At 43.1% G+C, this 14,454-nt stretch overlaps 1 protein-coding gene across 1 annotated transcript; it reads right to left on the reverse strand.

The window, feature by feature from the left end:
• Positions 1–1,460: 1,460 nt before the first annotated feature.
• LOC129845446 (uromodulin-like) lies at positions 1,461–12,015 on the reverse strand. Its single transcript, XM_055913385.1, has 9 exons — positions 11,924–12,015; positions 4,900–5,706; positions 4,707–4,793; positions 4,086–4,273; positions 3,346–3,497; positions 2,692–2,940; positions 2,409–2,559; positions 2,051–2,126; positions 1,461–1,865 (listed from the first exon to the last, which is right to left on the reverse strand). The coding sequence occupies exons 1-9, from the start codon at positions 11,985–11,987 to the stop codon at positions 1,846–1,848; spliced, it is 1,794 nt and encodes a 597-aa protein (XP_055769360.1). The 5' UTR covers positions 11,988–12,015; the 3' UTR covers positions 1,461–1,845.
• Between the last annotated feature and the right edge of the window lie 2,439 nt (positions 12,016–14,454).

Raw genomic sequence — 14,454 nt, forward strand, 5'->3', positions numbered from 1 at the left:
ATCCCATTCTATCAGATCTACACAAGTTGACTAGACTAGCTGGTGCTACTACCACCATAATGTTATCTATCCCATTCTATCAGATCTACACAAGTTGACTAGACTAGCTGGTGCTGCTACCACCATAATGTTATCCCATTCTATCAGATCTACACAAGTTGACTAGACTAGCTGGTGCTGCTACCACCATAATGTTATCCCATTCTATCAGATCTACACAAGTTGACTAGACTAGCTGGTGCTGCTACTGGAATACATCAAACAAGTGGAAAGACTAGAGTGATCCAGGAGGGGTTTGGGAAACACTGGACTAGAGTCTCGGGATCACAGGACGTTGGTGGCACACATGGTTTCCATGGTTTCCAGTTGTTTGATGCCATTCCATTTGCTCCGTTCCAGACATTATTATGAGTCGTTCTCCCCTCAGCAAGTTCCAATGCTAGGGATTGATTCAGGAATGGGCCAACAGCCAACTGTTCTCTCACCACAGCTCAACAGCTCCACCAGGTGGAAAGACTGGAGAACTGCTACCTCTTAAAACTTTCCCCAAACCAAAAGCATCTTGGTGCTTTACAGACAGCCCTGTTGAGGTTTAGAGGGTATTAAATGAAACTGTCATCTTGATAACAGTAACTATTTCACAGACTTTAGCTTGACCCGGTGTTAATGAGCTCTTTGTAATAAACACACACACGAGGCCTGAAGGCACAACCCACATTGAGTTTACAGTAACAATGGAGAGAAGTGGAAGGTCCTCAACCAACAGTAACAATGGAGAGAAGTGGAAGGTCCTCAACCAACAGTAACAATGGAGAGAGGTGGAAGGTCCTCAACCAACAGTAACAATGGAGAGAGGTGGAAGGTCCTCAACCAACAGTAACAATGGAGAGAAGTGGAAGGTCCTCAACCAACAGTAACAATGGAGAGAAGTGGAAGGTCCTCAACCAACAGTAAAAATGGAGAGAGGTGGAAGGTCCTCAACCAACAGTAACAATGGAGAGAAGTGGATGGTCCTCAACCAACAGTAACAATGGAGAGAGGTGGAAGGTCCTCAACCAACAGTAACAATGGAGAGAGGAGGAAGGTCCTCAACCAACAGTAACAATGGAGCCATAAGAAAGGAGCATCATAAACTACTACTCAGACTGTCATGGTCATTCTGAAGACTTTCATTGTGTTTTTCTACAGTGGAACTTAAACAGCACTATTTCAATACACCAATCAGTCTTCCTGCTTTGGTAAAACAACCTAGGAAGTGTTCAGTACATTAACTAAATACATGTCATGAATGTCACTTGTCTTTAACAAGTTTAGCCAGTTTTCCTAAAATCCTCTATGGTCAATTAGTCCTCTGTTGTTCTGCCTTTTGTAAATATGTGTTTAACCTGCCTTACAATAAATATAGACATGTTTATTTCTATGTTTACAACCTGTTAAATAGACAATCATTAGACAATGAGCATCATCATACAGAGTTATTTATTGACATCATCAAATCACAGCTTACACACACAGAACTCAGGTTTGGGGAAATGATCAGCCCTAAAACAATGCAAGTCTATGTGTATACAACATACACAGTACAATGAAATCACACTGTAGTGCATCAATTAATTACTTAGAATCAAAACAAGTATTTCTGTGCCCTTGAAAGTTACACTGGGCTGTAGGTTGGGATGGAGATCAGGGGAGTAGTGCAGGAGGGACCCCATCCTTCATATGCTGGGGGTCCCAAGGCTCACTCCAGACTCTGGGCCCCTGCCATCCTTCATATGCTGGGGGTTCCCAAGGCTCACTCAAGACTCTGGGCCCCTGCCATCCTTCATATGCTGGGGGTCCCAAGGCTCACTCCAGACTCTGGGCCCCTGGGGGCCAAAGAGAATCAGACTGTTAGAGAGGAAACACACCAGAACGACGGCCGAGTGCTTCTGACCAGAATATCGGCCACAAATATTTGTTAATTTCCCGACTATTCTACATTTAGGTCCAAAGCCTATACAATATATTAGCTCATAAACTATGTAAGTCATTACTAAAATAAAATATTTACAGGTGATTGGCCCGATGGTGAGGGGTTTGAGGCGGATGGACTTGGACACAGAGCGGGATCTCCTCCTGGAACACACCTGTAGAGAGAGAAACCAAACAGTCAGAGAGACTAACCACTAAGTCAGAGAGACCAACCACTAACTCAGAGAGACCAAACACTAAGTCAGAGAGACCAAACACTAAGTCAGAGAGACCAAACACTAAGTCAGAGAGACCAAACACTAAGTCAGAGAGACCAAGTCAGAGAGACCAAACACTAAGTCAGAGAGACCAAACACTAAGTCAGACTGACCAAACACAAAGAAACCTGAAAGCCCAAGTAGAGAGTTAATGAGTCTGAGAAGAACATCAGGACTCACTGGAGTGCAGGAGGAGCTCCTCTGGTCACACAGGCTGAGGCTGCAGTGCAGGAAGATGTAACGGTAGTCCACCTGCAACGCAGCAGAGAAGCGAGCCCTGAGGGACGAGCCGCTTTCCTCCACTGTCACCTGGGTACGATTTGTAGGACACCTGGGAGAAGAGCCAAGAAACAGCAAAGGGTTCAAGGCTACACAGACCGTACACAGCAACAAACATACCATACTTCACACACAAAACAAACACACATAGACATGCAAACAGCTGATGAATAGAGTCATGGACCTGTCCTGAATCATGTAGGTCTGTGGGAGATTATCAGGGCTGGGTGATTCCGTGGTGTAGCAGTCTTCCAGAACAACGACAAAACGTTCTGCCTCGGACTCCTCTACGGACACGCCCACGTACAGGGAGGAACCCGCAATCAGGGTGACTGGCTGACCAGCTGGGTAAGGCTGTGTGTAGTTGGTGTCGCGGTACAGAGACATGGAGGCCTTGGCCTTGGCACCGACTCTGACAACTTTATGATCCGTTCTGTGAAGAGGTACAAAGGTACAAAGAGGTGAAGCTACAAATCAAATCAAACTTTATGAACATTAAAATAACAGTTGAATGTTCATAATGATGACACTGTTAGAAAAAACAGTTCCAAAGGGTTCTTTGGCTGTCCCCATAGGAGAACCCTTTTTGGTTCCAGGTTGAACCTGTTTTGGTTCTAGGTAGAACCCTCTGTGGAGAGCATTCTACATGGAACTCAAAATAATTATATCTGGATCCAAAAGTTTTCTGCCTGGAACCAAAAGGGGTTCTTCAAAGGGTTCTCATATAGGGACAGCCGGAGAATCTTTTTAGGTTCTAAATGGCACATTTTTTCTAATAGTGTAGTTTGAAACAAAGACAACAGAATAAACAGAATGGACTTTCTGCATATTTTCTCACAGTGGGAGAGGTCTGATGGCCACATCCAGACTGCTCTCTGTCTCCAGAGGATAGACACAGGAGAAGGGAAAGCCGAAGGGTCGGGAGTCGTTCCTCCCATCTACTGGATAAACTAATAAGCTGTTGGAGTAGACAGCATGGGTGGCGTTTGTCTGGGAAAAGAGGGGGGGGGGGGGGGGGTTAAGAAATATGTCATATTCATGCATATTAGGCCTGCTTGCATTAGTGATGTGTAGACTACCATGAAATCACAGTGATTTGTTTGACAATTTTCCACCGTTAACACTAATGTCATATCCGTCTTCAGCCCTGTTTATTTACTTAACCTTTATTTAAAGCAGGGAGTCCTATTGAGACCAAGGTCTCATGACAAGACCAGCAGCTACTACACATTAAATGTTAGAGACACACATACTTAAATCAAGGCTGGAGCATAGAAAACACAAAAATACAAAAACACAATTGAAAAAACAAGCAGAGGTTCCTCCACCAACAATCTGAACTGTCTGAAAGGCACCATTGCATCCCGTGTAGCTCAGTTGTAAATCAGAACTTGTCCTCAACTAGCCTACCTGGTTAAATAAAGGTGAAATAAAAACATTTAATAAATTAAAAAAGTAAGATGCAAACCAACTAAAGTGTATGTTTAGTAATAATTCATAAAACTTCTCCAGGGAAAATATTGGGGATGGGACAGCAATATAGAACCTTCTTGAACATAAAGTGAAAATATTTCTCACCTCCAGAGTGTTCCCACAGCGTCCCTCCCTGCGCTCCACCTGGTACCACACCGTGCCGTTACGATCCTCGTGGGCGGAGCAGCGGTGGTCGGCCAGGTGAGCAGAGGAAGCATCCAGACCAGCAGCCTCCAGGTAAACATTTGGAAGGCCCACCTTCAGGAGGCTCCGCCCACACACCAGCTCTGGAGCTAAGTTAACAACTCAGAAGGTTATTTAAGCAATAAGGTGTGAACTGGTACATGTGTGAGACTGAGATCCCTGAGATCCCTCAGCCGTGGTATATTGGCCATATACCACAAACCCCCAAGCTGCCTTATCAACCAATCATCATTCAGGGCTGGGACCCTGAATGTTGATTGGCTGAAAGCCGTGGTATGTGAGACCATATACCACGGGTATGAGAAAACATGTATTTTTACTGTTCTAATTCCGTTGGTAATCAGTTTATAATAGCAGTAAGGCACCTTGGGGGTTTGTGATATATGGCCAATATACCACGCCTCCTCTGCCCTTATTGGTTAAAAGATACGCATCTTAAAGATGCATAATTTCACCCCTAAATCTCTGCGTTTCATAGTGTTTGAAAAAATACAGATGTGACAATGCAGTTTATACACTCACCTTTCCTCTCACATCTCCAGTTGGTCTCATTGTCGCTCACGCAGGCATCAAACACTCCACATGTAGAACACACCGTGGTGTTGACATCTGGAAGAGACAGAGGTAGTGTTAAATGGCTTTGTTATGTCTAGTTACTTGAACATTCTTTGTGTCTCTAAGAATCAGGGATAATCCCTTTACGATAGCAATATACCTGCACAGTAGGCCATGTTGCATGTTGTTGTAGGGACCAACTTGTAGACATAGTAGTTTCCATAGCAGGCTTTGACATGGATGGGATTTTGCCTCCTGTAGCAGCAGTCATAGTAATAGTGTCCACAGACGCTCCTCTGAACCACCCCGTCTAACAGCTGGGGATGCGCTAATGGAAGCCACAAGGGGATCTCCGTCCCACACATGTACTTTTCCACACACCTCTCTGGCATCTGAACACTGGTGTTTCCCAGGAACAGGCGATACCAGCCCTGCCAGTTGACAGACGAGTCACAGTGGTAGCCGTTAGCTGGACCGTAGTTGGTGGTGGAACGCCAGTCGTCATTCAGTACAGAGTAGTGCAGGCAGGGGTCTGCACAGAGGGATGTTCCACCAACACTGATACAGTCCTCTCCCACTGGACACCGTCTCCCCCCGCACTGAAACTGCACTGAACGGGAGTCAGAACCAGGACTGGAGTGGAGGTCGTCTTCAGGAGGCACCAGGCAGTTGAAGGATCCGGGGGTGTTCTCACAGACCTGAGGAGGGCTGCAGGGTTGGTCTGGGAGGGAACACTCGTCAACGTCCACACAGCCCAGCTCCGAGGACCAGCCGTAACCTTGACGACAGCAGGAGCCTTTAGCGCAGAATTCAAGGTCGTAGCATGTGATGCCGTCGCCAACAAAGCCATCTTGACAGGTGCAAGTGACAGACCCGGTTTGGAAAGCATCTCCCCTCTCACGTTCCACAGGTGAGTCTAGGCAGGTGGCTTGGTCATGACACGCCTCACAACTGGTAACAACCGTACCTGAGAAAACAATTCCCCCATAAAGCTTATGACAAGACACTACATTAAATTTAATCAATAAGGCCCGAGGAGGTGTGATATATTGGCCGTTATAAACTGTGTAGTTTGGGTCCTGGATGCTGATTGGTTGAAAGCTGTGGATTATCAGACATTATAAACTGGTTGGTTAGAGCCCTGAATGCTGATTGGCTGACAGCCGTGGTATATCAGACCGTATATCACAGGTATGAAAAAACATTTATAATTACTGCTCTAAATACGTTGGCAAACAGTTTATAATAGCAATAAGGCACCTTGAAGATTTGTGTTATATGGCCAATATACCACAGGCTAAGAACAGCCCTTAGCCGTGGTATATTGGCCGTATACCACACCCCCTCGTGCCTTATTGCTTAAATATACCACAAGTATGATGTAAAATTACTTGTTTACTGTTCTAATTACGTTGGTAACCAGTTTATAATAGCAATAATGCACATCGGGGGTTTGTGGTATATGGCCAATATGTCACTGCTAAGGGCTGTATCCAGGCACACCCCTTCACATCGTGCCTAAGAACAACAACACATAAAACCTCACATAATTCTGCTAAAAAACTATTACAATTTATCTCATCCAGTAGTACAGTTGAAGTCATTAGTTTACATACACCTCAGCCAAATACATTTAAAATCAGTTTTTCACAATTCCTGACATTTAATCTTAGTAAAGAATTCCCTGTCTTAGGTCAGTTAGGATCGCCACTTTATTTTAAGAATGTGAAATTGTCACGAACGTCGTCTTGGAAATTACCGGACCAAGGTGCAGCGTGGTGAGCGTACATTTTACTTTATTATAAATGACGCCAACAAAACAAGAATCAACAAAAACGAACGTGAAGCTTACTAGGGCTATACTGGCCACTAACAAAGACAACTACCCACAACTAAGGTGGAAAAACAGGCTGCCAAAGTATGATTCCCAATCAGAGACAACGATAGACAGCTGTCCCTGATTGAGAACCATACCCCGCCAAAACATAGAAACAGAAAACATAGAATGCCCACCCCACATCACACCCTGACCTAACCAAATAGAGAAATAAAACGGCTCTCTAAGGTCAGGGCGTGACAGAAATGTCAGAATAATAGTAGAGAGAATGATTTATTTCAGCTTTTATTTCTTTCATCACATTCCCAGTGGGTCAGAAGTTTACATACATTCAATTAGTATTTGGTAGCATTGCCTTTAAATTGTTTAACTTGGGTCAAACGTTTTGGGTAGCCTTCCACAATAAGTTGGGTGAATTTTGGCCCATTCCTCCTGACAGAGCTGGTGTAACTGAGTCAGGTTTGTAGGCCTCCTTGCTCGCACACACTTTTTCAGTTCTGCCCACAAATTTTCTATAGGATTGAGGTCAGGGCTTGTGATGGCCACTCCAATACCTTGACTTTGTTGTCCTGAAGCCATTTTGCCACAACTTTGGAAGTATGCTTGGGGTCATTGTTTATTTGGAAGACCCATTTGCGACCAAGCTTTAACTTCCTGACTGATGTCTTGAGATGTTGCTTCAATATATCCACATAATTTCCTCCCTCATGATGCCATCTATTTTGTGAAGTGCACCAATCCCTCCTGCAGCAAAGCACCCTCACAACATGATGCTGCCACACCCGTGCGTCACAGTTGGGATGGTGTTCTTCGGCTTGCAAGCCTCCCCCTTTATCCTCCAAACATAACGATGGTCATTATGGCCAAACAGTTCTTTTTTTGTTTCATCAGACCAGAGGACATTTCTCCAAAAAGTACAATCTTTGTCTCCATGTGCAGTTGCAAACCGTAGTCTGGCTTTTCTATGGCTGTTTTGGAGCAGTGGCTTCTTCCTTGCTGAGCGGTATTTAAGGTTATGTCGATATAGGACTCGTTTTACTGTGGATATAGATACTTTTGTACCAGTTTCCTCCAGCATCTTCACAAGGTCCTTTGCTGTTGTTCTGGGAATGATTTGCACTTTTCTCACCAAAGTACGTTCATCTCTAGGAGACAGAACGCATCTCCTACCTGAGCGGTATGACGGCTCCGTGGTCCCATGGTGCTTATACTTGCGTACTATTGTTTGTACAGATGAACGTGGTACCTTCAGTCGTTTGGAAATTGCTCCCAATGATGAACCAGACTTGTGGAGGTCTACAAATTTTTTTCTGAGGTCATGGCTGATTTCTTTTGATTTTCCCATGATGTCAAGCAAAGAGGCACTGAGTTTGAAGGTAGGCCTTGAAATACATCCACAGGTACACCTCCAATTGACTCAAATTATGTCAATTAGCCTTTCAGAAGCTTCTAAAGCCATGACATAATTTCCTGGAATTTTCCAAGCTGTTTAAAGGCACAGTCAATTTAGTGTATGTAAACTTCTGACCCACTGGAATTGTAATACAGTGAATTATAAGTGAAATAATCTGTCTGTAAACAATTGTTGGAAAAATGACTTGTGTCATGCACAAAGTAGATGTCCTAACCGACTTGCCAAAACTGTAGTCTGTTAACAAGAAATTTGTGGGGTGGTTGAAAAATGAGTTTTAATGACTCCAACATAAGTGTATGTAAACTTCCGACTTCAACTGTATATAGTATTTTTAAGTGAGCACTGATGCCGTCTTGTGATACGTAGTGGTCACTAAATTGTCATGATCAGGGATTTCAAGTTTGTATCTGTCCATTTCTACCCAGCTGATCATAGCGAAAAATAAAATACTTCTGCATTTGGTGGTGTGTACACATTAATTCTCATTGGAAGTAGGCTCAGGATAACTGGGCAGCTGATATTCAGAGATTAAATAGACAAATTGATTAGTCACAGGAATCAGGACTAATAAATTCAATGCAACTGGTTGTTTTACAAACTGTAGGCCTACCATATGGATGGGCATTCCTAAAATTCCATTCTGGCTGACACTGTAGGACAGGGGTCGGGAACCTATGGCTCCCGAGCCAGGTGTGGCTCTTTTGATGATTGCATCCCCAATTTTCGTGGTATCCAATCGCTATTAATTACTATCTTGTCTCATCGCTACAACTCCCGTACGGGCTCAGGAGAGACGAAGGTCGAAAGCCATGCGTCCTCCGAAGCACAACCCAACCAAGCCGCACTGCTTCTTAACACAGCACGCCTCCAACCCGGAAGCCAGCCGCACCAATGTGTCGGAGGAAACACCGTGCACCCGCCCCCCTCGGTTAGTGCGCACTGCACCTGGCCCACCACAGGAGTCGCTGGAGCACGATGAGACAAGGATATCCCTACCGGCCAAACCCTCCCTAACCCAGACAACGCTAAGCCAATTGTGCATCACCCCACGCGGCCGGCTGCGACAGAGCCTGGGCGCGAACCCAGAGACTGTGGTGGCGCAGCTAGCACTGCGATGCAGTGCTCTAGACCACTGCGCCACCCGGGAGGCCTATTCTCACTTGTTTTAATCCATCCATCGATTTTTCACTGCTCATGTCCTGTTCAGGGCTGCAGGAGCAATTGTCCATTATTTTAATTAAATGATACTGGCCTACGTTGGCCGTTGCTAGGTAAAACAGGTAAACGACTCCTTTTGAATCAGTCTGCTCGGTCATTAGCTCAAAGCTAACCCTTCGACGAAGAAGATGGCGAAAAGAAAAAAAGATGACGAGTATCGTACATTTCAGGATGAATGGACCGAAGAATTCGCCTTTGTGGAGAGAGCAGGTTCTGCGGTGTGTCTAATTTGCAATGACAAAATTACATCGATGTAACAGTCGAATGTAAATCGGCACTTCGACAAATTCAGAGGCTTATTATACTGACATTTAGTTGAATTCACTTTTAAAATATATTATATGGCTCTCACTGAAATAAATTTCCAAATTATTTGATTTCATGGCTCTCTTAGTCAAAAAGGTTCCCGACCCCTGCTGTAGGCTATAGCCCAGTAATCACAGACCGATGCTGACATCTTTTGGACGTCTTTATTTGGTTCTGTCTGGACCAGCCTTGAGTTCCACATCCATGGACATTGATTTTTGGTCCGGTCGTCTGTTTTGTTCAGATTTGGTCTGGTATGGACCGGCCTTGGTCCAAACATAAACGTCTATAAATGACGTCTTTTCAACTTTAATTAAGAACCAAAAATGAACAAGATTTAAATGTTCGGAAAATACGTTTCTTCAACGTCCAGAAAATACATATTTTCAACCTCCAGAAAATACATATTTTCTACTTTCATTCAGAACCGAAAATGTACCTGATTTCAACGTCCAGAAAAAACGTTGTTTTCAATGTCTGGAAAATATGAATTTTTAACTTCTGGAAAATAAGTATTTTAAACTCCCGGAAAATACGTATTTTCACCTTTCATTCAGAATCTAAAATGAACCTAACTTCAACATCTGTAAAATAAGTACTTAGGCGTCTTTTCAACATTGTTTTGCTTACTGGGACTATTTTAGTTTTGCAGTGTATAGGAGGGTAGCAATTTATTTATCTTGCTTAGGGTGGCAGGTCCTGGCTGAAGCTAACATAAATTAACTACCCTAGTACTTTGTTTGTAATATCCAAACCATAACGCAAAATATGCTAATTTCAAAGCTGATTGCCACCAGCAACTTTATTAATTCGCTTAAAAGGTCCCTCCGCCACGTCTCTCTCCATCAGCCAAATATGATCAATTGCCTCAGCAAAGTCAGTGCCCTCTTGCTGAGAAGGGTCTATTTGCAGACCATGTTTACTACATGCGGAACCCACTACATGTCGCGCCCATTACTTGTCACTTACTACATGTCGCGCCCACTGCTATTGAGGTTGCTAGCTAGGACATCGGGACACAGTGTCCTTTGCCCCCGCCTGCCGAGCACTGCTTTCCTGTAGTTATTTTAACGTCAAAGTGGGAGTAATCCCTACCCAGTAGTCCCATTCAAGAGTTTGGTTGGTTACACTAGCTAGCTACTTCCCTCGTCGTAACGTTAACAGAACTGCAGGAAAGCAGTGCCCGGCAGGCGGGGGCGAAGTACACTGTGTACCGGTGTCCCCAAGCTAGCTAACAACCTCTTTCTTCTTTGGTGGGGTTTCTCGGTGGTTGGGATCCAATGTCGGTGCATTTTTGTTTTGTTCAGTACAACTGGTTTTCACAGCATTGCAACCACCTTTGAAAAAAGGTGTGGATAATATGAAGTATTATATTTGTAATATTGTATTATTTACACCAGCATTTATTTTGAAAGTTTACACAAATACTGGTATTTTGAAAGTAGGCTATATTTAAATAAATACACGTTTAATAAAATACAAATATAGGTTATTGGAATAAATCAATAGAATCTGCGAAACAAAATTGGTATCTTGTGCTGGACAATGGGTTTAATACAGAGTGCTGGTGAATGCTTACTCCACCCACTCCATTCACTGCAATGCAATAGAGTAGACTGAATATGAAATACTTTGTTCTCCACCCTCTCCATAGCCCCAATGCAATACACTGTAATAGACTGTACATGGGATACATATTGACTTGTAGAGAGAGAACTTGTCTACCTGTCTCCGCTAAAGTGGGGTGGGAAATACTCAGTAGGGTCTCTACTTACCAAATATATGCACTTTTGTAGGAGGACTGTGTTGTACATATTCTATACCCCCTCCAAGCATCAGATCGTGCGACACAGTCCCTGTTCAAAACGTACCATATTTAGTACGAATACCGTGCTGAGTTAATAAATAATAATACTGAGGTAAAGGACGGAGAGGAATATATATATATATAAAGGAAGGAGAGGAATATATATATATAAAGGAAGGAGAGGAATATATATATATATAAAGGAAGGAGAGGAATATATATATATATATAAAGGAAGGAGAGGAATATATATATATAAAGGAAGGAGAGGAATATATATATATATAAAGGAAGGAGAGGAATATATATATATATAAAGGAAGGAGAGGAATATATATATATATAAAGGAAGGAGAGGAATATATATATATATATATAAAGGAAGGAGAGGAATATATATATATATATAAAGGAAGGAGAGGAATATATATATATATATATATATATAAAGGAAGCCTACAGAATATTGCTTGCCGCTCCCCAGTGCTTTATTCTTGCACACAAAGCTTTCATCACCCATAACCTGCACTGGGGAGCAACAATATTCTGAGTGAAGCTCTCATTCCGTTACCTAAACGGGAATAAGCCAATCAACCCTTTACCTGAGTTGTCTGCAGTAACATGCTTAAAGAACAGGAGCATCATCAGAACACCCGATGACATCATTCTGTTCAGCTTCTCTTCAGATCAGACACACGACTGAAAAATAAAGAATAAAAAAATAATATATCTATTGTTTGGTACAATTATAGCCAAAGGGAGCACTTCCGACAGAAAAATGCTTCTTTAATCATAAAACGAACGTGTTTCGGCCTAATAGTCTTCATCAGGGTCAAAACATGATAAAGGCTAACGAGCGAAACAAACAAGTTTTAGTTTTATAATTGAAGAAGCGTTTACAAATTACTAATTATCCACTTCCAGAGTTCCTGAATTCCCCCTTCACTTCAGTTGTGGCAAAATCAAATAATAAAATGTGAAGTATTTTCATGCAGAATGAATAAGCTATAGTTGAAACTAATGAAAAAGACATCGCTCACTTACCAATCAGCATATGATGGATTTGACCATTGAGCTAGAGAATATATCCACTCGTTTTTCAGGGGAGGAGGGGGTGGTGGGGCGCATCATGTGACTACAGTAAAGGGATATTGTTTTTAACGGAGTTACTAATTAATCGTTACTAATGAACTATTAGAAATATAATCTATGCCAGTTAGCCTTGTGCCAATGTGCCCATGGTGATGACACTGAAACATTGAACAACTGAATAAAGTGTATTGTTTAAAGCAGTGTTTCCCAATACCAAAAGGGGGTGGGGAGGTGGATACATTTTGTCCTAGCACCGAACACATTTGATTCAACTAATCAAATCACCATCAATCAAATTTGATCTGAATCAGGTATGTTAGCACATTGGAAAAATGTGTCCCCGTTTGGGTCCCCAGGACCAGGATTGGGAAACACTGCTTTAAAGGGACATTTCACTCATAAATGAAAGACTTTCAGACCTCAAAAGTAGACTAATGTCAAGATGAAACCCACAACATCGGTTGGGCAGATCATGCCATATGCCTCAATCCAAAGGGTTTTCTTCGGTGCTTATCTTTCCCATTCACTTTGGGTTGAGGCATACAGCTGAATCTACATCTTGACATTAGTTACCTTTGGAAGTCTGAAAACTGAAAATGTCTGACAGACTTTTAGTTGAAAGTGTAATGCCCCTTTATTTACTGTATGGAGCTGAACTAATGAGCTCATCACTCAGAGATTGTGTTATGTTGGTCTGTCATTGATAATAAGTCATGATAATAGGTCATACTGGTCGGAGCCAGAAGGGCCCATTGGGCAGGAGCCTATCGGTCGTTATTATGTGGGCAAGTGGTAAAGTCAGAAGCCCCGCCTATTTTAAAAATGTTTCTTCTTATAATCTGATTTTCAACCTAACCTTAACCACACTGCTTACTTTATGCCTAACCATAACATTAAATGAAGACCAAAAAGCCCATTTTGATTTCCTCTTTCTGTAGTCCAGGTGTTTCCCAATCCTGGTCCTAGGGATCCAAAGAGAGGCACGTTTTTGGTTTCGCCCCTGTACTAACACACCTGATTGAAATCGAATGCTTGATGATGATGATGATGTTGATTAGTGGAATGAAGTTGTGAGTGCTACGGTAAACACAACAATGTATACCCCTTTTGGTCCCCAGGACCAGGATTGAGAAACAATGAGTGGTGTGAGGCAGCTTGATGTACCAGTACACCCCCTGGACAGGACACTGGTCTATCTCCTGTTTCTGTAGGGTGAGGCAGCTTGATGTACCAGTACGACCCCTGGACAGGACACTAGTGTATCTCCTGTTTCTGTAGGGTGAGGCAGCTTGATGTACCAGTACGACCCCTGGACAGGACACTGGTCTATCTCCTGTTTCTGTAGGGTGAGGCAGCTTGATGTACCAGTACGACCCCTGGACAGGACACTGGTCTATCTCCTGTTTCTGTAGGGTGAGGCAGCTTGATGTACCAGTACGACCCCTGGACAGGACACTGGTCTATCTCCTGTTTCTGTAGGGTGAGGCAGCTTGATGTAGCAGTACACCCCCTGGACAGGACACTAGTGTATCTCCTGTTTCTGTAGGGTGAGGCAGCTTGATGTACCAGTACGACCCCTGAAAAGATGCTGTCACCGATAACAAGTTACATTTTATTGGAGAACTCAATATCTTCGCACGATAAGCTTCTGAGTTGTGCTCACAATCCATTTACACACAAACACACACACACACACACACACACACACACACACACACACACACACACACACACACACACACACACACACACACACACACACACACACACACACACACACACACACACACACACACACACACACACACACACACACACACACACACACACACACACTCTCTCTCTCTCTCTCTCCACTCTCTCACACACACAGGCACGCAGACTCTCGTTCTCCCTTTCTCTCACAACCACACACACACAGTGTCTATAAACGTGTGTAATTGTCATTAGTCAGTTACGCAAGCAACTCTTATCTTATGCTGTACAAACAATCCGCTGGTCCATTCTCAAAAACCTCATAAAATGTAGCCTACTGGTTAAT

The sequence above is a fragment of the Salvelinus fontinalis genome, unplaced genomic scaffold (genome assembly GCF_029448725.1).
Source record: "Salvelinus fontinalis isolate EN_2023a unplaced genomic scaffold, ASM2944872v1 scaffold_0307, whole genome shotgun sequence".
Lineage (NCBI taxonomy): Eukaryota > Metazoa > Chordata > Actinopteri > Salmoniformes > Salmonidae > Salvelinus > Salvelinus fontinalis.

What these genes read in the sequence shown, in the direction of transcription:
- LOC129845446 (XM_055913385.1), bottom strand. Translation starts at nt 11,987, where the DNA reads ATGATGTCATCGGGTGTTCTGATGATGCTCCTGTTCTTTAAGCATGTT. An exon ending in TGTTACTGCAGACAACTCAG is followed by an intron (nt 5,707 to 11,923) that starts GTAAAGGGTTGA and finishes TTGTTTTCTCAG; the next exon opens with GTACGGTTGTTACCAGTTGT. An exon ending in GCTGTGGGAACACTCTGGAG is followed by an intron (nt 3,498 to 4,085) that starts GTGAGAAATATT and finishes CTCTTTTCCCAG; the next exon opens with ACAAACGCCACCCATGCTGT.